Source organism: Mirounga leonina, unplaced genomic scaffold, assembly GCF_011800145.1.
Source record: "Mirounga leonina isolate KUSES-001 unplaced genomic scaffold, KU_Mleo_1.0 Mir_166, whole genome shotgun sequence".
Taxonomy (NCBI): domain Eukaryota; kingdom Metazoa; phylum Chordata; class Mammalia; order Carnivora; family Phocidae; genus Mirounga; species Mirounga leonina.
The window spans coordinates 27,525,367-27,552,706 of NW_023270418.1; the positions used below are offsets into that span (position 1 = coordinate 27,525,367).

The 27,340-nt window shown below is 36.2% G+C and overlaps 1 protein-coding gene across 1 annotated transcript; it reads left to right on the forward strand.

Moving 5' to 3' along the window:
* Window positions 1–7,435: 7,435 nt before the first annotated feature.
* On the forward strand, window positions 7,436–26,969 carry MS4A5 (membrane spanning 4-domains A5). The gene is made up of 5 exons (XM_035012358.1): window positions 7,436–7,588; window positions 11,283–11,411; window positions 13,712–13,768; window positions 14,751–14,903; window positions 26,390–26,969. Exons 1-5 carry the CDS (start codon window positions 7,436–7,438, stop codon window positions 26,483–26,485), a joined length of 588 nt encoding a protein of 195 aa, XP_034868249.1. The 3' UTR covers window positions 26,486–26,969.
* Window positions 26,970–27,340: the final 371 nt, after the last annotated feature.

The following is a 27,340-nucleotide window of genomic DNA, read 5'->3' on the forward strand; positions in this document are numbered from 1 at the left end:
GCACCAGACAAATACCATTTTCTATGAATACCTTCATGTGATGTAAGTTGAGAAGCACTGATCTTCTTATTGTGGAAGATCAAAATTTAACTCTTCCCTCTCTCCAACCATGATGACACACATAAATGTTCCCCATCCCCACCCTCTCTATAAAGCCCATAATTTGGGCAGAGACTTGTGTTATTTACCTCTTTATGACCATATATGCCATCAGAACTGAGCCACTTAAATTATTCTTTCTCCTGCACAGTGTTTTCTCCCCCCTCTGGAATGGTGTTCTTTTCTTTCTTGGTTGCCTGCTTTCTTGCTTTTTCTCTTTCTTTTTTACTTCCTTTTCAACCCCAAATCTCTCCCAGTTTTCTAAATCTCCTAACACACTGATTCATGTTACAAATAATATCAATTTTATCATTTTGAAGGAGTTTCTACTGGAGAAACCCAGCCTACTCACCCTCCATTGCTGGTACATAGCTGTCATCCCCAAATCTCTTTCCCATCATCCCTCCCTGGTATTTTTTCCCACAGCTTCTCCTTTACTTCAGATCTCCTTTATTTCTCTCTTGCTATCCTTCCTTGTTATGAAAAACAAAGCAAAGCAAAACAAAAACAAAACAAAATACTTCTACAGATTTTTCCCCTTTTGCCATACAGGGGTATAACACATTTATTGATTTTTAAAAATTTTTTGAATATAGTTGATACACAATGTTACATTAGTTTCAGGCAAACAACATAGTGATTCAACTTCTCTATACATTATGCTATGCTCACCACAAGGGTAGTTACCACCAGCTATCATACAACACTATTAAAATATCATTGACTATATTCCCTATGCTGTGGCTTATATTCCCATGACTTATTCATTCCATAATGTAAGCCTATATCTATCACTCTCCTTCACCCATTTCCCAACCCTCCACCCCCTTTCTTCTGGCAACCATCACTTTGTTCTCTGTATTTATAGGTCTGATTCTGCTTTGTGTTTATTCATTTGTTTTGTTTTTTAGACTCTATATATGAGTGAAATCATATGGTATCTTTCTTTCTCACTCTTATTTCACTTAGCATAATACCCTCTAGGTCCATCCATGTTGTTGCAAATGGCAAGATTGCATCTCATTTTTTTACAGCTTTATAATACTCCTGTGTGTGTGTGTGTGTATACACATACATACCATATTTTCTTTATCTATCCATCTATCTATGGACCTTTAGGTTGCTCCCATATCTTGGCTCAATGCAATCTCCATCAAAATAACAAAAACATTTTTCACAGAAATAGAACAAATAACCCTAAAATGTGTATGGAACCACAAAAGACCCTGAATAGCCAAAGCAATCCTGAGAAAGAAGAACAAAGCTGGAGGTATCACAGTTCCAGATTTCAAGATATACTACAAAGCTGCAGTAATCAAGACAGTATGGTACCAACAAAAACAGACACATAGATCAACAGAACAGAATAGAGAGCCCAGAAGGAAATCCACACTTATATGGTCAATTATTCTATGACAAAGGATGTAAGAATATACAAATGGGGAAAATACAGTCACTTCAATAAATGATGCTGGGAAAACTGGATAGCTACATGTAAAAAAACGAAACTAGACCACTTTCTTTAACACCATACAGAAAAATAAACTCAAAATGGATTAAACACCTAAATGTTTGAGACCTGAAGCCATAAAAATTCTAGAAGAGAACACAGGCAGTAATTTCTTTGACATTGGCCATAGAAACATTTTTCTAGATATGTCTCCTAAGGCACGGGAAACAAAAACAAAAATAGACTATTGGGACTACCTCTAAATAAAAAGCTTTTGCAAAGCAAAGGAAACCTTCAACAAGGCAAAAAGGCAACTGGCTGGATGGGAGAAGATATTTGCAAATGATATATCCTATAAGGTGTTAATATCTGAAATATATAAAGAATTTATACAAGTCAACACCAAAAAAGCCCCAAACAATCTGATTAAAAAATGGGCCAAGTGGGGTGCCTGGGTGGCTCAGTCATTAAGCATCTGCCTTTGGCTCAGGTCATGATCCCAGGGTCCTGGGATCAAGCCCCGCATCAGGCTCCCCGCTCTGCGAGAAGCCTGCTTCTCCCTCTCCTGCTCCCCCTGCTTGTGTTCCCTCTCTGGCTGTCTCTCTTTCTCTCTGTCAAATAAATAAAAGTAAAATCTTAAAAAAAAATGAGCCAAGGACCTCAAATAGACATTTCCCCAAGAAGACATACATATGGCCAACAGACACATGAGAAGATGCTCAACATCACTAATCACCAGGAAAATGAAAATCAAAACCACAATTAGATATCACCTTACACCTGTCAGAATGGGTAAAATAAAAAAGATGAGAAACAACAAGTTTTGGCAAGGATGTGGAGAAAAAGGAACCCTTTGCACTATTGGTGGGAATGTAAATTGGTGCAGTCCCTGTGGAAAACACTATGGATGTCCCTCAAAACAAATAAAAATAGAACTACCATATGGTCCAATAATTCGCTGGTTATTTACCCAAAGAAAAGAAAAACACTAATTTGAAAAGACAGATGCACCCCTATGTTTACTGAAGCATTATTCACAATAGCCAAAATATGGAAGCACACTTATTGATTTTAATGTTCCTAACAACTGTTTTCTGGATAATTTTCTAACATAAAAATAAAAAATGAATACATATATATACTTTATTTTGTTTCATACTTCAGTGTTTTTACTTTTCAAGCTCTATAAGGTTTTTTTTTTAACTTTACATTTTGAGGTATTTTTAGACTTACTCAAAATTCTTTGAAGCTGCAAAGATAAGTGTCTGATTTATCCTTCACCTAACATCCCCCAATGGCTACATCTTATGTAGTTGTAACACAATATCAAAATGAGGAAACTGACACTGATACATTTACAGTTAATTGAACTACAAACCTTATTTGGTTTTTGACATTTTTTGTCCTACATTTGTGTGTGTATGTGCTTGTGTGTTTAGTTGTGTTCAGTTCTATTCAATTTTATCCTGGGTATATTTCTGTAACTATCACAACAATCAAGATACAGAACTGTTTCACATCCACAAAACAACTCCTTCTTGATACCTCCTTGTATTAACACCTCACCACCAAACCTATCTCTGTCTCCTGACAACCACTATTCTCCCTTTCCATTGCTTTGTAATTTCAAGAATGTTCCATAAGTAAAATCATACTATACTTAAGCTCTTGAGATTTTTTTTTTCACTAAGCATAATTCTACTGAGGCCCATTCATGTTGTTGTGTATATCAACTGTCCATTTTTTTTTAAATTGCTGAGTAGTATTCCATTGTTGGTTGTACCAGATTTTGTTTAAGCATTCATCTACTGAAGGACATTAGATGGTTGCTTCATGTATTTTTCCATTATGAATAAAGCTGTTAGAAACATTCACATACAGGTTTTTGTGTAAATGTAAAATTTCATTCCTCTGGGATAAATGTCTAAGAGTGCAACTGCTAAGTTATAAAAGCCTGCCAGCCTATTTTCCAAAGGGACTTTATCATTTTTACATTCCCATCAGCAATGTATGAAAGATCCAATTTCTCCACATCCACACTAGCATTTGGTATTATCACTTTTTTATTTCAACTGCTTTAATAAGTTTGTAGAGATATATAATTGCAGCTTTGATTTACATTTTCCTTAATGACTAATGAGTTTGAACATCCTTTTATGTTTCCAGTAGCCTTTTGAGAAAAAGCACATAGAAGATAAAATTTGGAAATTGTGTATGTCTGAAAATATGTTAATTCATATATCTTCAAAAGTTTGATGGTTTGTCTTGGCTATAAAATTCTAGATTAGAACTTTTTCTTCTGAATGTTTAAGGCTTCACTGTCTTCTCAATTCTAGTATTGATGTTGAAAAGTCCAAAGCCATTCTGGTTTCTAGTCCTTTATGTGTGACTCAATTTTTTCCTCTTGGAATCTTAAAGGATGTTTTGTTTGTACCAACTGCTCTAAAATTTATTCATGTGGGTCTATTTTCATCAATTCCTCTGAGTATTTAAATATAAATTTTTAAATTATTTTCTCCCCCTCTGTTCTTGCTCTTTTTCTGTAACTGCTGTTGAATCTCCTGAATTAGCCATTTTATAATCATTATTATTACTATTATATTTTCTCTTCTATTTTCTATTACCTTGCTCTTTTTTTCTACACTCTGGTTAATTTTCTCTATTTAACATCCCAACACTTCTGCTGAGATTTTCTTTTTGGCTATCATTTTCATTTTCAGGAGATCTACTTGTTCTCTGTTTCCATTTTATAGTGTTCTCATTTCATGGATGCAGTATTTCTTCCTACACTTCTGAGTGTATTAGTGGATTTTTGGTCAAGTTTTTTTCTCTTATGTAGTCCCTGATTTTTTTTTATTTCTGTTTCTATATTTCATGTTTCCTCACATTTCTAATAATTTTTGGTTGTCCACATGATAGAGGGAAATATGAGAAAATTTTATTGGAAGGTTGGAGCATACAGTGTTTGCCATCTGTGAGCGTCTCTGTTAGAGAAACTTACTATGTCATTGATTTAAGAAACCCTACATTTCAGTATCCTTCATATCTTTCTAATTAAGGGCTTTAATTTATTTTTAGGTTCTGATATATTGTATGTTTTTACCTATGTGATGTTCTGGGAGATGATTTTATTTCCCCTTTAGTCCATGGTTAAAATAATAGCCTTCCCTCATATCTAATTACCCCTTCTGAAATATACCTGGGAGGGACACTGTGTTTTATCATCATTCATGGAATAAGATATTTATAATTTATTTTTTTTTATTTTTTTAAAGATTTTATCTATTTATTTGACAGAGAGAGACAGCAAGAGAAGGAACACGAACAGGGGGAGCCTGAGAGGGAGAAGCAGGCTTCCCGCCGAGCAGGGAGCCCAATGCGGGGCTCGATCCCAGAACCCTGATCGTGACCTGAGCCGAAGGCAGACGCTTAATGACTGAGCCACCCAGGTGCCCCAAGATATTTATAATTTGAAGAACAAGAGAAATCTAGAGGATCTGCAAGCCCCTAACCAGATGACATCCGGGCACACTAGTTGACTGCTACTGTCTAGAATATGACTATGGATCGATTAAAGGGGGGAGATTATGCAACACAGAGAAAGATAAGAAATTTAAAAACAGAATTAAGCTTCAACTGCAGGAAGAGAAGAGAAAGATAAAGTGCACAGAGGGCCTTTCTTGGAACTTTCTAGCAAGGAAATTAGGGAAGCTGTGAAAAGGAGAGGACTGATCCCATTACCTATGAATCTGAGAACATGAATCACTTGGATCATTGTAACTTCCCTGGAATAACCAGAAATAAGAGGCTTGAAGTAAAGCTTGATTTGGGAACATTGAGGAATACAGGGATATTACACATTATTCCATAAACCACTTTAGAGCTAGATTAATTCCCATGAAAAGAGTAGATTTTGGCAGATTGGAAGATAAAAAGAAATCTAAAGATATGGGAAAAAGGAAAAGTAGTGCACAAATTTATCTTACCCATGTATCAGTGGGCCTAGATGCTTTATTAGCAGGAGGGCTATGGAGTTCCACAGCCACGCTGAAATGTAGAAATGAGGTAAAATACTTCTGAACCAACTCAGTGTGACATTTCCAAAGTTCCTATAGCTAAGTTTACAAAAATACATTGAACATTTAGCTGATAAAGAACCAACCAAAATGAACTTTGGAAACAACGCAAAAATAAAACGAAGCATTTAGCCACTATGATTAAAATAGTAATAATAATAAAAAATGTTAATTGCTATTATTTTTGTAATTATAATTTATTTAGCATCCACTACATACCAAATACTTAATAATTCACTCAGAATAAGGTAAACTTATACTTTATACCTATAAGGTAACAATTTTTATTCTCATTTTTAGATAAAAGATATAATATTTTAATAAGTTGGTAAGTTAATATGAATATATAAATTAATGTATCACTTAGTCAAGACCACATACCTAGTACATAAAAGGGTTTGGCATTAATTCTAAGCTTCGATGCTCCAAGGATTGAGTCTTTCAGAACTGCATCTCCAGAATTAGCTTGCATGAATTGAAGCATAATAAAAACTTCAAGTACTCTTTCTACCATTTGTCTGATGGCTATTAAAACATTGTTCTAGTCATCATGCTTAGGGAAAAGGAGAAAGAGAAAGAGGAACTGGAAAAGGTTCAGAGGAAAGCTAAAACATGAGTAAATAAGGATGAAATGGTATTATAAAGTATATTGGAATAGAGTTTGCTTAACTCAGAGAACACTAACCCAATAGCAAAGGATTTTCATAAGGGAAGATCACCATTAGGATTCCACGTTCATGAAAAACTGAATGCTGGAAGGTAAGGTTGGTCCTTTAATATGTTCTAACTGGCAAGTGGCTAGAGGCTGTCTCATCAGGATTGTTTAATTTAGGAAGACCTGATCTTATTAGGAAACACCAGAGAATGACAAGGTAGAGTGTGTAAATGAATACAAGTTCTTCTCCTCCCTTCATCCATGTCCTTGCAATATGACAGTATAGATCTTCCCGTGAAGCTATGGAGTGTTTCCTTATCCTCGAATACGGGTTGTCTCTGCAATTTGCGTAGGTCAATGAGAGATTGGCATACATGGTTCAGCAGAAGTTTAAAAAACATTTGTGAGCTGGAGAAGAACCAAGAGCCTACCAACTGCCAGATTTGTGACTGAGGCCATGCTACATCATCGAGCTTTGGCCACTCCACCAACTGACCACAGATGCAGAGAGAACTTGGCACACAAGAGTGGAGCTCGACCAGACCGGTAGAGCCACCCACACGACCCGCAGAATTCTGAGCAAAATCAAATGCTGGTCGTTTGAAGCCATTAAGTTTTGAGGTGGTTTGTTCAGAGCTAAAGTTAATAAAATCAGGTGGCAAAAACAAAAGTGGTAGGCTCAACAGACACTATGTCTACTTCAAGAAGTGGGTCATTAATTAATTCTGAGGGCCTGAGAGCTTTTGTCCCCTGCCTCCTGAAGACGGAGAACTAGAATAAGTATTCGCAATACTCGTTTATTTGGGAACTAAAATGTCTTCACAGATCATCTAGCCCAGCCTGATCAATGCACACATATGGAATCTGAAACCAAGAGAGGGGATGTGACTTGCCCAAGGTCACAGTGAGTTCCTGACTGAACTAGGACTACTGGGCAGGTCCTCTGACCTGCAGTCCTGGGTATTTTACTCACTAACCTTGAGATCTCGACCAATCCTGAGATTCCATGACTCTGTGACTCTATGGTTCCATAATTCCAAGACAAAGCACAACAATGCCAGTGCTCCAGACAGCCTTGGTACAGAAGAAGAACATGGTCTAGACTTAAGTACCATCAAGAACATTTTTTCATTTCAAAATATCAACTGCACCATCATGGATTCAAACACTGCACACAATCCTGTGTTTCTGGTATTTCCTCCAGATATCAATGTTCCTGACTTGCAGTCAGCAGACCTTACAGCCACAACCTATGATACAAGCGGCCCTTTTCCAAAATCACTTGCTACAAAAATGAAAATCTTAGGGGTAAGTCAGATTTGCCCCAATGTATATTCTACTGAGGGTGTGTTACGGACGGTTTGTGCTCCCCACAATTCATAGTTGAAACCATAATTCCAGTGTAATGGTGTTTGGAGGTGGGGCTTTCGGGGAGTAATCACTTCACGATGGTAAAGCCCTCATGAATGGGATTAGTGCCCTTATAAGAAGAGGTCAGAGAGGTAGCTAGCTCTCTTTCCACCATGTGAAGTTACAAAAGAGAAGTTGGCGGTCTGCAACCCAGAAGGGGTCTACACCAGAACCCAACCATGCTGGCACCCTGATCTCAAACTTTCAGCCTACAGAATCATGAGAAATAAATTCCTGTTTTTTATAAGCCACCCAGTCTATGAACCATGGGCTTAATCAACCACCCCCAGCAGGATGTTACAGATTCTATAACTTTGCAATAGAAGCTGAACTAAGATAGGGGGTGGGGGAGAAGAAGAGGGAAAGAAATGTCTGGTGGCACAATGTTTCAAGGTAGGAGCTAATTTCAACTTTTATTTCCATCCAGTTCAGGAAGTATATGTCACATTTCTAAACCAATTATGTAAAAGGTTCTATGGAGAGGAAGATATAAAATGAATAAGCCAAAATCCCTGGGCTCTTGAAGATTGCAGTTAAAGTAAAAATCTCCCAACTCACTACCTAGGAGTTTTTTCATAGTTAAGTTCAGAGAAAAGAAAGAGAAAATCAGGTAGACGTCAATAGATCAGATTTTATATTCTGGGTTACTGAGTTGGACAGTTTTACATTTTCCCAATCAAGACTCAGAATTCAGTTTCACAATATTGTATGGTATTTTTATATGTGGGGCTTTCGCAGAAAATCCCCTTAATACTGTAAATGCTCATCTCTCCACCCACTTATCCATTTCATGACTATTAATTATTTTTTATTTACCAATCTGCTTTCAGAAAATGTGATTCAGTATGTTTAAGGCTGTGATAGTGTCTATATCTTATAAAATATTTGTCATTTCAACCCCAAGCCTTCCAGAGTGGAAAATAGAAAGAAATTGACTATTTTTCCCCCAGGAAAAAAAAACAAAGTAGAGAAAAATGGCCCACTGACATGCAGAAAAGGACCATCAGTCTAAACTGCTTTAGCATCTATTCAAATATAATGGTACTGAAACTTCTGCTAAAGTGTTCAAATTACTTTAACAAATATGGAATGAACTATGTGCAAAAAACTATGTTAGACACTATGGGGTTACAGAAATAAATACAACCTAGTTTCTCTCATTGAGGAGAGAATACACAATTTAGAAAGAAAAAAATAACAATATTAAATACCACGTTTCACAGTAGCATCTAATAAGAGCCATAAATGGTTGGGTGTGAGAGGCAGGGGAACCCAGAGAGGGAACAGTTACTTCTATCTAAAAGCAATGGGACAACGTTATGGCAATTCTGGCATTTAGTCTGAACACTAAAGAAGTGATGGAATTTTAATAAGTAGATATGAAAGGGGAGGAGGAGAGCAGAATATTCTAGATAGAGAAAGCACCATGAACAAAGAACTCATGGTAGCATAGTTTGGGAATGACGAAAGAGCTGGGAGGAAGCACATTAGACTCGAAACATTTAAGGGGATTAAAAGACAAACAAAAAAAAAGAAATAAGAAAAATCAGGATGGATAAATACACTGCAGTACGTCCATACAAGGGAATGTTATTCAGTGCTCAAAATAAATAAACCATCATGCCATGAAGATACATGAAGGAAACTAAAATATGCATTTCTAAGTGAAAGAAGCCAGCCCGTAAAGACAACAAACTATATCATTCCAACTATGTGACATTCTGGAAAAGCCAAAAAATGGAGACAGAAAGATCAGTGGTTGCCAAGGGATGGAGCAGAGAGGGAGGGATGAATAGGTGGAGGACAGAGGATATTTAGAGCAGGAAAACTATTCTGCACAATACTATAATCGTGGATACATGTCATTACACATTTGTCAAAACCCACAGAATGTACAACAGCAACAGCGAAGCCTAATGTAAACTATGGATTCTGGCTGCCAATGATGTGTCAGTGTCGGTTCAATTGTAACAAATATACCACATTGATATGGGATATTGATAGTGGGGGAAGCAATAGGGGAGGGAAACAGGAAATAGATGGGAACTTTGTACTTTTCACTCAATTTTGCTGTGAACCTAACACTGCTTTTAAAAAATAAAGCCTAGGCACGCCTGAGTGGCTCATTTGGTTAAGCCTCGGCCTTCAGCTCAGGTCATGATCCCAGCGTCCTGGGATCCAGCCCCGCATCGTGCTCCCTGTTTAGTGGGGAGCCTGCTTCTCCCTCTCCCTCTGCAGCTCCCCCTGCTTGTGCCCTCTCTCTGTCAAATAAATAAATAAAATCTTTAAAAAAAATAAAAAATAAAAATAAAGCCTATTAATTTAAATAAAATGGTAAGTATGTACTGTAAATTTTGTTATAGATATTTTACCAACATTTTTTTAAAATGTGAAAAATAATATTTTGGGGAGAAAAGGAAACAACCAGGAAGGTAATTTGGAGACCTAATTGCCAAGAATCTTATACCCATCCCTACTTAGACTTTACAATATTGACAAGTAGTTTCCAATCTGTGAAATCAACAAATCACCTAAGGAGCTTTATAAAATGTGTATACCAAGTCCCCAGGCCTTGTTCCAGAACTACCGAATATCAATTTTGAGGGAGTTGGGAGGGGGTTGAAATCTGTATTTTGTAAACACTTCTCTGAATTTGATGACCACCAGATTTGGGAGCTTTGTTTCAAACAAATTGAGAAGAGTAACCAGATTGGTTCTGTTTTGCGATCTTACTTCAGCACTGACAGAACACTAGAATAGAGAAAAAGGAAGCTGGTGCAGAAAAGCCAGTTAGAAAACAATTTTAATAGTTTAGATGAATGGAGAGTGGCTATTGAGTTGAACTTACTCAAATGGACTTGGACTTGAGGAAAAGGATATCCTTCACAATTCACCTACTTAAAGGTCATAGTTGCTATGGGAGTGAAAGAAAGGACTCAGAGAAGGTAGATGGAGAGTAAGAGGGCAGAGAACACTCACACATGGTACACCTTCCATTCTTTACGTCATTCTCACCAATCTTCCCTAGCAATCGTCAAACCACTGCTTTACTTTTTTTTCATTATTTGTTTTATTTTTAATTTTTTGAGGAATCTCCATACTGTTTTCCATAGTGATACATCCCTACCAACAGTGCACCACATCCTCACCAGCATCTGCTATCTTGTCTTTTTGATGTTAGCCATTTTAACAGATGCGAGGTCCTATCACTTTGTGGTTTTGATTTTCATTTCCCCGCTGCTTGGAGAGTTTGACATGGTCTAACCTGGAGATTCTATTCAGTAAGTATAGGATATAGGATATAGGGCCTGAGAGTCTGCATCTCTAATTCTCAGGTGATCCTAATGTTGCCAATCCATGGGCTACATTTTCCAGAGCACTGATTTAGATCATTTTACCTGTTACCAAATATCAGATAAAGGGATCAAGAAAACACCTGGGAGCATCATAAGGGGTTTCTACTATCCTTCCCCTATTTATAAAAGAAGGTAATCATCAAATCCTTTTAACCAAAAGAAGATCATGTATGTTTTTGGAAAGGAAACCTACCATTTTGCTTTTTCCTTACCATGACATTTTACTCTATTTATAGGCTATGCAGATCCTGTTTGGAGTGATGAACTTTTCTTTTGGAGTTGTTTTCCTTTTCACCCTTGAAAATCCATACCCACGGTTCCCCTTTATATTTGTTTCAGGATATCCATTCTGGAGCTCAGTTTTGGTGAGTATAGTCAATTGAGTTCAATTTGAAGCCATGACAACAGGGATATTAGGGAATTCTTAATTCCCTCAAAATGAGCTGCATTCAGTTGTAAGATATGCTTTGTAAAGATAAAATAAAAATCAACTTTATTGAAATTATTTCCCCATTAATTCATCAGAGTTGCTGACATTCCATCTTTGGGTCCTGAAGTTCCTTTGGGAATATGTCCTTGGGTCTTGATGTCATTTGTCCATTCATTCATTCAAAATGAGTTGCTATCCATTATAAGCCAGATACATAGTGGAAGGCAATGAGGATCGAAAGGTTAACAATACATGGACCCTCACTATGAAAGACAGTATGAAGTTTCCTCAAAAAATTAAAAATAAAATGACCATATATGATCTAGCAATTCCACTTCTGGGAATATATCCAAAGGAAATGAAAACCCTATGTCACAAATACATCTGCGGCTCCATGTCCATAGCATTAGTCACAGAAGTCAAGACATGTAAACAACCTAAGTGTCCATCAACAGATGAATGGATGATAAAGAAGTGTGTATATATATATACAGGCCATAAAAAAAACAAGGAAATCCTGCCACTTGCAACAACATGGTTAGACCGTAAGGGCATTATGTTAAGTGAAATAAGTCAGACAGGGAAAGACAAATACTGCATGATCTCACTGATATTTAGAACTTCAAAAAATTCATAGATAAAGAGCTCAGATTTAAGGTTACCAGGGGCAGAGAGTGAGGAGAGAGATCCCGGGATGGAGGGTGGTGGTCAAAAGGTACAAGCTTCCAGTAATAAGATAAATAAGTACTAGGGATACAACGTATAACAGGATGATTTCAATTAACACTGTTGTATGATATACATGAAATTTTTTAAGAGAGTCTCATCACAAAGAAAAATATTATTTTTCTCCTCTTTTTCTTTTTCCTTTTTTTTGGTAGGGGGTTGTATCTATATGAAATAATTGACGTGAAGTAAAATTATTACAATCATTTCACAATATATATAAGTCAAATCATTATGCATATGCCCTAAACTTACACAGTACTGTATGTTAATTACATCTCAATAAAACTGGGGAAAAAATAAACAAAAATAATAATACATGAGCCCTTCCTTCAAAGGGCTCTCAGTTTAGCAAGAAAGAAAACATGTAAAGAGGTCATTTCAAGGTAATGTGATAAATATTATCACAGTGCTTGTGTAAGGAGAGATGAAAGATCAGTTTACTCCTTAGAAAAGTAAAGAAACAGGGAAAGCTTCTTAGATGTACCTTTGAGCTACACAGAGGCATCTACATAATTACATTCAATAAACATTATTTTAGCACCTAGTTTAGTGCCAGAGAATGGATGGTGTGTGGGAATTCAGGAAAAAGGCAGTTCTTGGTCTCAAGGTCTCTCAAATAGAGAGTCAGATCATCACCATATGGTGTGATGAGTGGTGACAGACATAGGAACTGCCTCTATAGGAAAGGTACCTACAAAAAGGAGGGGAAGACGCCCAGAGACACTCCAGCTTGGCTGAGTTTTAAAGGATGGGTGGTTAATCAGGATGAGAGCACCTAGAGAGGAATGGTGGAAGGAATGGTAGAGAGTGGGGAATGGTTGGGCATAAGGGCTAGGGATATCTTGCTGCATGCCAAGGGAGAACCATGAACAAAAGGCTCAAGGTATGGGGGAACACTTTCTATCCTGTAAGAGTGAGGGTGAAGAGATGAGGCTGAAGAAATATAAGGCAGTGGGACTGGAAACTTAAAAATGCATGTGCTGTAGTCCGATTTGGAGTTTCTACTAGATGATGCTCCTACATATGACTCACCTCCATGAAAATTCTTGGGATTTTTTTTCAGAATTCCCAGCACATTAGCTGGCAGAACATGCTGGATTGCAAATGGGTATGAAGGATGTGTCTTATAAGAATGACAGAATCTGATTTTATTGGTTGTGAACTGATTTGACACCAGTGTGGCATGATATCAAAGCTCATTCCACAATAGCTATAAAAGGAAGGTAGATGAGAAAACTAAAGCCCAGTGAAGCTAAAAGAAAACAAAAACCAAAAAACTCATGTTCAAATAGATAGTTAAGGCTAAAGCTAATTTCTAGTTCAGTATTTTGTCCACTACTCATTTGTGGACTACCTTATCAGGCATCTCACCCTGCTCACTGCTCTGAGGATCGTGTGAATTAGGAAGGAAGACATGTGAATGAAACACATAGAAGTCTATTCTCTGAGAACTCTTTAACATCAGTTAAGCAAGCCCATCACTAAAATATTTATTCTTTTTAATAGTTCATTAATTCTGGAGCCTTCCTAGTTGCATTGGAAAGAAAAACCACAGAAATTCTGGTGAGTTACATCTTACCCTTCACTAAAAATTTATAACTTTGAAATAATGATTTTAACCTTGAAAGTGAATTTGGAAAATCATTAACCCACTATAATTCCACAAACTGTCAAGTACTGATACCAACCAATGTCACTGGTCTTTTGTCCATAGAATCATAAAACAGTAGTGCCAGAAGAGTTTTCTAGGTCATCCAGTTTCTTATTTTATATATGAAAACACTGAGGCATAGAATAAAAGCCAAGTTCCTAAACAAAATGGTAAAATGGGTCTCAGCATTCCAGTAACTCATTCATTCATTCTTTCTGTCATGCCAGACACTTTGAAAGGCACTAGTTTGACTCACAGGATAGGCACACTGTGAACACAACCTAATTAAAAAATAAATAAATAAAATAAAATAAACCTTATAAGCAGAAGTTCAAAATAAGTAATACAGTGTTAATGAATGCAAAAGTCTAACTTACAGATAAATTATAAGTATAATATTTTTACTTTTCTCAAAGGATCAAAAATGTGAGATATTAATTAACAAGCCAATAAATTATTTCCAACACAGGACTTCTCCTGTAGGTTTGAAGTTTTAGGAAGGAATAAAAATTGCAAAGAAATACAATGTTTAGTTAAAAAGAGCCATAAAACAAAAATGCAAGTAGGTCATGACTTTTACCAGAGCATCAAAGTGCAGGGCAATGTGGCTATGCCTAAGTACCCCTTTTGTTCAGTGTGCACCCGTCCCCCCCAACTAAATGGGAGTTAACTTATTAGGTACAGACTGTGGGGGATAGAAGGGTTATTAAAAGTTCACTGGATTCCCTCATTCTCTAGCTGAGTGCCTGAAGCCCAAAGGGATGAAGTGTCTCATATATGATCACACAGCTGCTTTGTGGCATTGCAATGCTGTGACTAAAACTCTCCCTCCAGTCTCCCCCACCACTGCTTTTTGTCTGTAGACTCAGTGTTATGGTCTTTCATCTCTTTCAGGTGAAGTTAAGCCGAATAATGAATTCTCTTAGTGCCCTGGCAGCAATAGCTGGAATCATTCTCCTCACATTTGGTCTCATTCTAGATCAACACTTCTTTTGTGGCTATGCTGAAACAATTAGTCAGTGTCAGGCCATTGCTACCCTATTCATTGTAAGTATACTGCATTTTTATGGCTAGGAGTAATGGGTATAATCATAAAGATTGATTAGCATCTAATCAGCAAAATCCAAATAATGTTGTGGACACATGTATTTTCTTTTATTTACAAACATTTATAGAAATCATAATATCTGATAGGTTACACCAGGCATTGTGGAATAGAAAATAAACACATTATAACCCCCAACTTGAGGAATTCACAGATGATTAGAGAAGATAAAGCATATATACCAATGAGTATAATATAAAAGGTAGAGTGATATAGGAAGAAAAATGCAGGTATACCAGTATGGCAGTGATTCATAGTCCCAGATATATATTAGAATCTTAAGTGGAATATTTTTATGGTTTTGGTTTTGGCTTTAATATTCAGACTGGACTTCTGATAAAACATGGTATATACTGAAAACAGGCATTTATTTCTGCTCTTTCCAAAATACCACTATTATTAGTTTAAGGGAATGGAAAAGATGTAAATCTACATGGAGAGAAAAATTAGTCAACAAGACCCGTCAAAATTTGTCAAGAAAGCTGGAAAGTAATCAGTCACCTAAGGAAAAGGGAGTCTTCATAGAAGTAAAATATCACAGTTGCAAGAGTAGATCTCTTTCCTCATCTTTTTCCTGTACTTAGAAGGAAAACATCTTGTCTTTCACCATTAAGTATGATGTCGGCTGAGGGTTTTTTAGATGGATTTGATCAAGCTGAAGAAGTTTCTTCTCTTCCTAGTTTGCTGAACATATTTACCATGTGTGTTGAATTTAGTGAAATGCTTTTTCTGTATCAACTGAGATGATCATGTGGTTTTTGTCCTTTATTCTATTGTTATGGTGCATTGCAGTGATTGACTTCTTTATTTTTTTTATTATGTTATGTTAATCACCATACAGTACATTATTAGTTTTTCTTAATTTTATTGTTATGTTAATCACCATACATTACATCATTAGTTTTTGATGTAATGTTCCATGATTTATTGTTTGCATATAACACCCAGTGCTCCATGCAATATGTGCCCTCCTTAATACCCAACACTTTTTTATCTTAAATAAAAATAAATTTATCCTGGGATAAATCCCACTCAGTCATGCTGTATAATTCTTTTTAAATGTTGTTGGATTCAATTTTCTGACACTTTGTTAAAGATGTTTACACCTTTATTTATAAGGGATCTTGGCCTATACTCATCTTTTCTTGTGATGTCTTTGGTTTTTGTGTCTGGTTAATACTGGCATTATAGAATGAGTTGGAAAATACTGCTTCCGTTTATACTTTCTGGTAAATTTTGAGAAAAATTATGTTGAATTTTCCATGAACATCTGGAAGACTTCACTGGTAAAGTCTCCTAGGTCTGGGCTTTTTTTTTTTTTTTTTGTGGGAAGTTTTTTTAAATTACCTGTTATCAGTTTATTTAGATTTCCTATTCCTTCTTGGATCAGTTTCAGGGGTTTGTCCCTTATTGTCAGCATGAGTGAATGAAGGAACATGACAATACTGATTTTCAAAAAAGGCTGTCTTGGTAGTGCTGTGTTAGTAGAGTTGTCTACCAATAATCTAGAACCTTGAATTAGCATAGAGGAGATAAAATAGCCAAGAGTATAAGCCTATCACCATCAATGGCATCAGTCATTTTGAGGGAGGGTAGTTTTGTTCCAGTCACCTTGAGTGGAAGCAGTCTAGTCCCTAATTCTGAGGAGCCTGGGCCACCTGTGTATTAGCTGTCCTATCTTTTAGACCATTTGCTTTTGTAAAGTTTCTAGAGGATTATAGCTTAACGTCTATAATAAGTGCGGTAGTGGTGGTGGTGGTGGTGGTGATTTTAGTAAGATCTTATCCAACAAGGCTCAAGTGTACTCTTTCCCTGATGATATTTCCAAAATAACCAGTCACCTGCCTAAGGTCACAAAGAATGATTAATTAGATGGCTGGCAAGGAAAAGTAGTCCACATCTGTTAGTGGAAAAAACTGACAAATTTATTATATAATCAGAGTTATCAGAATGAAAGTCAAATCATTCACTGAGATATAATACAGAATTAATTTCTGAGAATTTAGTCAATGATTACCAGGAAGTAAGAAGAAAATAGGGATAGTGAAGGCCTTGGAAAATCCACCCCTGCCTGCTGACTCAAGAAATCAGCAGCCTCCGACAGGTGGAATATGTGAAGAAGAGTTTCTCCTACAGCCAATTTCCTACATATAGATAAGACTAGAGAAGGTTCTTAAAAGATTTTAATGAGTAATCCAAGATAATTGGTCCTAGAAAGGATATTGGTCAAAGAGACATGTTACTTATTAGTCCTGGTGGCTGGCTAACAAGACATAACTCTTTCCCTAGGATTTATTCTTATAGATAGACAAAAATATAGATAAGAGGCAGATAGACAGACAGGATGGTTAGTGGCAAAGCTTTGGCAGACCATCTTTTTCTTCACCCCTACCCCACCAAGGGAAAAGAAAACAAGAATAGATGTGAAGGGATAATGAAAAAGTCGTGGGAAACCTGACTCCCAGGACAAATAAAATAAACCCTACCCAATAAAAAGTGCTAGATCGCCTCATCAACATAGATGTGCAAACCCTGGACAGGGTTGCTCACAGACAGCCAGTGGAATAGCCACTAAGTGAGTCAAAGGACCAGAACCGTAATAGTGAGGGGTCTGATAAGACCTCTCTGGGGCCTCTGTGACTGTCTAGCACCTTCAAAGACCACCAGGAAAATCAATGACAGTTAAAAGCTGAATTTATTAAATTTGCTAATCAAGGGAGAGCATGGGTCTCAGACACAATAGGGGGAAATAGAAAAGGGCATTTATAGGATTTCATCAGCTGGAGGAGTCATAAGGTAATTTTAGGGGAGAGTAACAGTAGTCTGGAAAGGAACTGGTTAGATTTGCAAACTAGACCAGTTGTAGAGACAGCCAATGGTCTAATTTTTGGAAAACATGAATTCACATGGAATTACCATTAGAACATCTCTCTGTGGCCCTATTTTGAACATAAAGCTCTGAGACATCTTATGTTAAAATCTTGAACTTAGATATTTGGTCTTGTATATCATGCTTTGGTACTTTATCAATTTGCTGAGTCAAAGTACAGTTATTTTTCAAATCATAGTTTTGTTTCATTATCAATTCTCAGTAATCTTAACTAAAACAAAAACTAAAAACTATGAAAATTACCAAAAAGAAAAAGTAGAAGGAACTGGACTGATACCTAACCTCTCAAAAGCAACAATAAAAGCCAAAAGACTGAACAATATCTTCAGTATTCTGAAAAAAATAATTGTCAACCAATAACCTATCACTCACTACCCATTACTGTGATATACATACATATATACATACATACATACATACATACATACACAGTGGAATATTACTCAACCATAAAAAAGAATGAAATCTTGTCATTTGCAATGACGTGGCGGAAGCTAGAGTGTGCTATGCTAAGTGAAATAAGTCAAAGAAAGACAAATACCATATGATTTCACTCATATGTGGAGTGTAAGAAACAAAACAGATGAACAAAGGGGGGTAAATAAAGAGAGAGTCAATCTAGGAAAGAGACTCCTAACTATAGAGAAAAAACTGATGGTTGCTGGAAGGAGGTGGGCAGGGATGAGCTAGGTGTGTGATGGGCATTAAGGAGGGCACTTGTGATGAGCACTGGGTGTTATATGTAAGTGATGAATCACTGAATTCTACTACTGAAACCAATATTACACTATATGTTAACTAACTAGAATTTAAATAAAAACTTGAAACAGAAAAAGGAGAAGAAAAAAATCTTACAAGAATGAAGTGAAATGAAGAATTTTTAGAGATACAGAATAATTGAGCTTGCCTCCTGCAGACCAGAATTAAAGGAATAAAGAATGAACTCCAAATGGAAAGAAAACGGTAGCACAATGAGATGCAAGAAGGAATGAAGAACAAAGAATGTGATAAACATGTGGACAAATACAAGTGAATACTGCTTGTGTAATGCAATAATAATAATATATATTGAGATTAAAAATAAAGTATTTAAAATACCAGTCAGCATTAACATATAAGTAGAGAAGGGAGCAAATGGTGTTTTTGTTAGTTGTGTTTGCTAAGGACCTGAGTTTTCTCTGAGAAGAGCATGAAGGTTTGAAGAACTTTTAGACTTTGATATGTTTTAACACCTAATGGTATCATCAAAAGTAAAAAACTAGAACTAATAGATATATTTAGTCTATTATATCCAACAACAAAGAATACACAATTTTGTAACACATACCAACAAAAGATGACTATATATTGGTAAATATGACAATTCCAGATTAATACCAAAGGTTGAAGTCCTAGTGTATGACCTATGCAATAAAACAATAAGCAATGATAATAATTTTAACCTGTGTGGCTGGATATTAAGCAGTAGGTTTCAAAGTAATTATTGGATCAGGAAAGAAATTGTAATATGAATCCAAAGATGTTCTGAAATGAAAGCTCAAAAACTTGAGGGCGAAGGTAAAGCAATACTTTTAAGGCAATTCATAGCTTGGAAATGTAGATACTATAAAATATGAAACTTTGAAAAATAATGGCCCAAATATTAATCTCAGGGATTAAAGGAGAGAAAATTAGTCCAAAGAAAGAAGAAGAAAGGAATTAATATATAATGACAAAAGAAGAAATTAGTGAAAACAAAACAAAACAAAAATCATGCACACATCAGAAAGGATCAAAACAGCCAATGATTGGTTTACTGAAAATACTAGTAAAGTATACAAATCCTTTTTTTCTGGTTATGACAGAGTAATTTATATCAGAGCATCTCTCTAGTGAAAACCATTTTTATTAAGAGCTTATTAAAATAACAAAAAACTTCCAAATGTTTGAATATACATGAAAGAAACCATGGCAGCCAGGATTTAAAGTACAAGGATCCTGTGAGATTTGTACACATTGAATGAACTAAACCCAAAATTCTCCATCACTTTTCTCCACAAGTTATTTGCTGACACCTAAGATGTGTAGGATGCAAAGCTCAGGAGCCAAGTTGATAAGAAGCTAAGAGGCTAAAAGGCCAAGAAGAGATTTCAGCAGTCATGCAGTACGCAGACACACACACATTGTTCAGAGTCCACCAAGAGGAGTAGTGGAGTCTGGTAAACACTCCAAAATTTCACTTCTGAAGAAAGACTACACCCTAGAATTAAGGACAAAGGAAACAGACCAGCCTCACAAAACTGAAATTCGTCCTTGAATTATTTTGATCATGGTAACCTTCTCCTAATCTGTCTGATGGAAGAAAATTAATTCATCCCTAGAAGAAGATAACATAATTTAGAATTTCTACCATTTTTTGCATACTACATTTGTTATTAAGTGTAAAACAAAGCAAAACAAATTAGTCATACCAGAAGATAGGACTGAACATCTAAAAAATAAAAACAAAATAATCAGGGCATCTGGGTAGCTCAGTTGGTTAAGTGTCTGACTCTTGATTTTGGCTCAAGTCATGATCTCAGGATCCTGGGATCGAGGCCCAGGTCAGGCTCTGTGCTCAGTGGGGAGTCTGCTTTAGGATTCTCTCTCTCCCTCTCTCTCAGCCCTTTCCCCCACTCTCTCTCTCTCACTAAGATAAATAAATAAATCTTTAAAAAAAATAATCAATGATTGAAACCACCTCAGTGGTGACACAGATGGTAGGGTCATCAGATACAAACTTGACAGTAAACATGGCTGTTATATCCAAGAGAGAAGAGAATGAGTTGGAGAATATTATGGGACACTGAAACCCATTAGAAAGAAGTCATTGGAATTTATAGAACCGCAACCAAGCACTCAGTAGATGGGGCGAACAGCATATTAGACACTTCAGAAGGGCACAGGAAGAGAATCAGTATAAAATATGAAGACTAATGCCCAAAGAGAAGAAAGTGATATAAAATATTAGAAAGAACAAACATAAGGGACATATGGAGCAGAACAGAAAAAAAGGTGCCCTATATACAACTGAAGAACCACAAGAGAGAAAATGAAAATGCAGCACAGAACGATGCTCACAGAGAGAATGGCTGATGATTTTGTAAAAAAATCAAAGACAAGATATGAACCACAAACAGGAAAATACAAGGAAAAGTACATAAAGCACATGATACTTAAATTTCTGAGGGAAAATAATGTATAAAGAGCAAAACCTAAAAAGAAGCTGGGGGTGGGGGCAGAGGTGAATACATTACATTCAAAGGAACAAAGGTAAACTTCCAATTGACTTTTCATTTGGAGGCCTGGCAGAGGCCAGAAAACACTGGAATGACATTTTAAACTGCCGAAATAAAATACTGCTAATCCAGAATTCAGTGTTCAGTGAAAATGTTCTTTAAAAGTTAAGTTGAAGTAAAGATATCAGACTAACAAACCTGAAAACAATTGGTATTGGCAAATTAGTCCTGAACACAGTAATTACTAGTAAGAATACTGAATCAGTAATCAAAAACCTCCCAAAAGAGGGAAGTCCAGACCAGATGGCTTCACTGGTGAATTCTACCAGAAATTTAAAGAAGAATTAACACCAATCCTTAAGCTCTTCAAAAAAATAGAAAAGAAGGATCCAAATTCATTTTACAAGCCCAGGATTACCCACACCAAAACCAGACAACTACGCTACAAGAAAAGAAATTTCAAGCCAATATCCCTGATGAACATATATGCAAAAATCCTCAATACATTGTTAGCAAACTGAATTCAATAGTATATTAAAAGTCTCCTACACTATTATCAAGTGGTATTCATTCCAGGGATGCAAGGATGGTTCAACATACACAAATCAATAAATGTGATATACCACATTAACACAATGAAGGATGAAAATCATATGACCATCTCAATCGATGCAGAAAAAGAATCTAACAAAATTCAACATGAAAAAATTTAAATTCTCAACACACTGAGATAAAGGAGCATACCTCAACATAATAAAGGCCATATATGACAAGCCCAGAGCTAACATGATACTAAACAGTGAAAAGCCAAAACTTTTCCTCTAAAATCAGGAACAAGACAAAGATGCCTAGTCTCGTAATTTCTATTCAACAAAGTACAAGAAGTCCTGGCCAGAGCAACTGGGGGAAGAAAGAAAGAAAAATAGAAGGGAAGGGAAGAGAAGAGAACAAAGAAAAAGCATCAAAATCAGAAAGGCAGAAGTAAAAATATCTGTCTGCAGAGGGCATATACCTAGAAAACCCTAAAGACTCCACCAAAAAACTATTAGAATAAAATAAATTCAATAAGATTGCAGGATACAAAAACCAATATACAAAAATCAGTTTCAGTTGCATTTCTATACACTAATAATGAGCTCTGAGAAAGAAATTACGAAAACAATCACATCAAAAAAGATAACATATTTAGGAATAAATTTAATCAAGGATGTGAAAGATCTGTACACTGAAAACTTTAAGACATTGACGAAAGAAATTGAAGACACAAATAAATGGGGAGATATCCCCTGTTCATGGATTGGAAGAATTAATATTGTTAAAATGTCCATACTACTACCCAAAGCAGTATACAGATTTAATGCAATCCCCATCAAAACGCCAATGGCATTTTTCTTAGAAATAGAAAATAGTCCTAAAATTTTATGGAACCACAAAAGACCCCAAATAGCAACCACAATCTTGAGAAAGAAAGAAAAACAAAGCTGAAGCCATCACACTTCCTGATTTCAAACTATACTACAAAGCTAGAGTTATCAAAACAGCATGGTATGAGTATACAAATAGACACACAGATCGGTGGAATGAATAGAGAGCCCAGAAATAGGCCCATGCACATATGGTCAATTAATTTACAACAAAGGAGCCAAGAATATATGACAGGGAAAGGACAGTCTCTTCAATAAATGGTATTAGGAAAATTAAACAGCCACACACAAAGAAATGAAAGTAGACTACTATCTTACACCATACACAAAAATCAATTCAAAACAGATTAAGGACTTGAATGTAAGACCTAAAACCATAAAACTCCTAGAAGAAAACACAGGTAGTAAACTACTTGATATCCATCCTGGCAATGATTTTTTGGATTTGACACCCAAAGCAAAAGCAACAAAAGCAAAATAAACAAGTGGGGCTACATCAAACTAAAAAGCTTCTGCACAACAAAGGAAACCACCAATAAAATGAAAATGCAGCCTATGGGATAGGAAAAAAATTTACAAATCACATATCTAATAAGCAAAATATATAAAGAATTTGTACAACTCAATAGCAAAAAAATAAAAATAAAAAATGGGCAGAGGATCTGAAGAGACATTTTTCTAAAGAAGACATAACAGATGGCTAACAGGTACACGAAAAGATGTTCAGTATCATGAGCCATCAGGAAAATGCAAATCACAACCACAGTGAAATATCACTTCACATCTGTTAGAAGGTTATTATCAAAAAGACAAGAAATAACAAGTGTTGGTGAGGTTGTGGAGGAAATGAAACCCTTGTGCACTAATGGTGGGAATGCAAGTGCACTTGCACAACCACTATGGAAAACAACATGGAGGGTCCTCAGAAGTCAAAACTACTATACAATCCAGCAATTCTACTTCTGAGTATTTATCAGAAAGCAAACACTAACTCAGAAAGATATGAACATTTTCACATTCATTGCAGCCACATTCACAATAGCCAAAACATGGAAACAAGCTAAGCATCCACCAATGGATGTATATGTGGTACATTCACAATGGAATATTATTCAGTGCCAGGAAAGAAGGAAATCCTACCATTTGCAACCTCTCCATCTGACTAGATGGAGGAATACAAATACTGTACAATATCACTTACACGTGGAATCTTAAAAAAGCCACATTCATAAAAACAGAGTGGAACGGTGGTTACCAGGGGCTGTGGGGCAGAGAATTTGGACTGATGTTTGCCAAAGAGTACAAACTTCCAATTAGAAGATGAAAAAGTTCCGGAGATCTAATGCACAGCATTGTGCTTATTGTTAGCAATACTGTATTATATACTTCGATGTTGCAAAGAGATTAGATCTTAAATTGTTCCCATTACAAAAAGTGAAATGATAATTATGTGACATGAGAGAGGTGTTATCTAATGCCACAATGGTAATCATATTGCAACATATAAATGCTTCAAATCAACACACTGCATGCTTTGTGCAAACAATGCACACACACAATGTTATATGTCAATTATATCTCAAGTTAAAAAAAAAAGGCAAGGCACAGAATGGGAGATAATCTCCTCAATGCATATATCTGACTAAAGACCCATATCCAGAATATATTAAGCACACCTGAATATTAATAATAAAAAGACCAAAAAAAAAATGAGTAGGACTCGAACAAGTACTTCACAGTAAAAGATCTGCCAACAGCCAGTAAGCATGTAAAAACGTGCTCAACATTATTAGTTACCAGAGGAATGCAAATTCAAAATCACAATGTTTGTATGCACAGCAGAATGACTTTAATGAAAAGGACTGGCAAAAGAAAATGTTGGCAGGAATGTAAAGCACATGGAATTCCTATATATTTTTGGTGGGAATGTAAAATGGCTCAGCCACATTGGAAAACTATTTGGTAGTTTTTATCAAAATTAACAAGGCCTATTTTATGTCTTAGCAATATATACAAGAATGTTCACAGAAAACCTATTCATAACAGTTAAAAACTAGAAACAATCCAAATGTCTATCAACAACAGAGTGGCTAGAGAAACTGGTTATTCAAACAACAGAAAACTACTTAGCAACAAGAAAGAAAACAGCATGGATGAATCTCAGTCCATTATACTGAACAAACAAATTCAGATACAAAAATGAACAGGCAAAGTTATTAAATGGTGTTAGTAATCAGAACAGTGGTTGCCTCTGGCTGGGGTAGGGGGGATTGACTGGGAAGGGACACGAGTGAACTTACTGGGGTGATACATGTTGATCTGGAAATCAAAAAAGGGTAAAATACATATATACTTAAATATAAAATCTGGCATGGTAAAAGAAGTGGAAAATATTTTTAAAGCAGATAACAGCAGTTTCAATGCTTTTACATACAAAGAATGAATATAACTAACAAAAAGTCAAGAACAATTTAAAAAATGGACAAGATTATGTATGAGGAGGAAATTTACAAAAATGCAAATGTGGTGGCCAAATATACTCAGAGTGATGTTCGAATTCACTAGTAGTCAGGGAAATGCCAATTAAATTAATAGTGGACTAAGATACATTTATTAGATTGGCAAAAATAAAAGTTATAAAAATTATCACAGGTAGGGAAATGGTGGAAAGGATGTTCCTGTGTATTGGTGGTAGAAATCTGAAATGTTACTACCATTTCAGAAAGGAAGGAGGCATTTATTTACATGAAAGATATCCAGGTAGCTATCTCCATAGCAATTAAACACCTACATATAAGGGCATGTGTACAAGAATGCTTATTGCAGCATTATTCAGAGCATTAAGAATGAACAAACATGGGGCGCCTGGGTGGCTCAGTCATTAAGCGTCTGCCTTCGGCTCAGGTCATGATCCCAGGGTCCTGGGATGGAGCCCCGCATGGGGCTCCTTCTGGGCGGAAAGCTGCTTCTCCCTCTCCCACTCTCCCTGCTTGTGTTCCTGCTCTCACTATCTTTCTCTCTGTCAAATAAACAAATAAAATCTAAAAAAAAAAAAAAAAAAAAAGAATGAATAAACACAACAGAAGAGGAGGAAAAGTAAATAAATTATTTCCTGTCACTAAAGAATAAATGAATTATGGCAACTCTACCATGAGATATTATTATGTGGCCATTAAAAACCATGTGACTCTAAAATAATATTTTAACCTATACTCAAAACATGTAGAAAGATACAGTTGCAGAACAGAATGTTAACCATATGACCTTCACAAACTTTCACCGGCAAAACACTTGTATGTCCAGCCTCTGGGTTCCTAACAAGGTGTGTATCCTATTCATGCTCTCTGTTGCCAAGCTACAAAGCATTTGAAAATGGTCTCTAGCAGTGATAAAAAGAACAGAAGACGGTACTATTCGCCTATGCTTCTTTTCTGTGTGTGTTTTTCTACACGTTCCTCTTTTGTCTGTGCCTTTAGGGTTTTTACCCTCTTTTTCTTTCCTTTTCTATTTCCGCTTCTATTTTTTTTTCCTATTTCTTAACCTTTCTTTCTCCTTCAACAGACCACTTTTTCACATTATTTCTTTGTATTGTATATATTTATGAAATGGAACATTTCTGCATATGATATAGAATGTGGATTGTTTTGTATGACTTTCTCTAAGAAAATAATGTGCTGTCCTGTGCTGAAACAGCTGTATGCTCTCGTGATCCTCCACTATTTTACTTCCTAAGCATCCAATACACTTGAGACATGTGGGAGAGATTTTCTTAAATGGGCATTGCTACCTCACTGTCATCAGATAAACCATTATTGTGCTAATACCGTGATTCTTTTTTTCTTCTTCTTCTGTTACAGGGAATTTTGATTATGTTGATGGCCTTCAGCATTATTGAATTATTCATCTCTCTGTCTTTCTCAGTTATGAGGAGACCCTTTTATTGTTGTGACTAATAGTGCTGAGTATCACCGTGGGAATAAAGACGTGTTCTAATATCATCAAGAAGTGAATTATGTTTGTGAGAAAAAGCCAGAAGGAACATAGAATCTTAAGACTGGCGACTGTCGGAAGCAAAGGGAAGTGACTTAAGAGAGTGGGGTCTGGGAACACTTTTGGCTGATAAAACACATCCTGCCTCTTTGCAATGCCATCTCTTCCTCTCCCCAAATCACATGGTCATCTTGGTGCCACTCCTCTGTTAGTCATGCGTGCACTGAACCGGAGGACAGCAATGCGGTGTTGCCACTGTACAAACAGAGAAATGAACCACAGCCCACGGTGTGGAGTGACCAGGTCTATCAGATCTCCTGCTGATTTCTCTAAGAGATTCTACCCAGTGGCTCCATGGTTGTGTGGAAAAATGAGTTGGTTGGAAGAATGGCTTGGCCCACAGATTTTGCATTGATACTGCAAGATCATTAATGTGAGCCGCTCATAACAACTAGAAGAGTAACACGGAGGATATATGTTGGTTGAAAGCCACTATAACGTTCCAAGAACCATGCTAAGTGTTTCTTGTGTATTACTCATTTAACCTCACAAAAAGTCTAAGAGGCGAATTTTATTATTATACACGGTTCATGGACAAGGAAGCTGAACGCTAGAGAAGGTGAGCAGAGTGTCCCAGGTGACAAAGCATGGTAGCAACAGGCAGTCTGGCTCCAGAGCCCAGGGTCTTAATCCCTACACCAACATACCAACGTCTCTTAGATTCTTGGTCTCAGAACCCCTCTACACTCTGAAAAAATTATTGAAGACTCATTACACATCAATAAAAGTAACCTTTTATTAACATAACTGTTATTTTC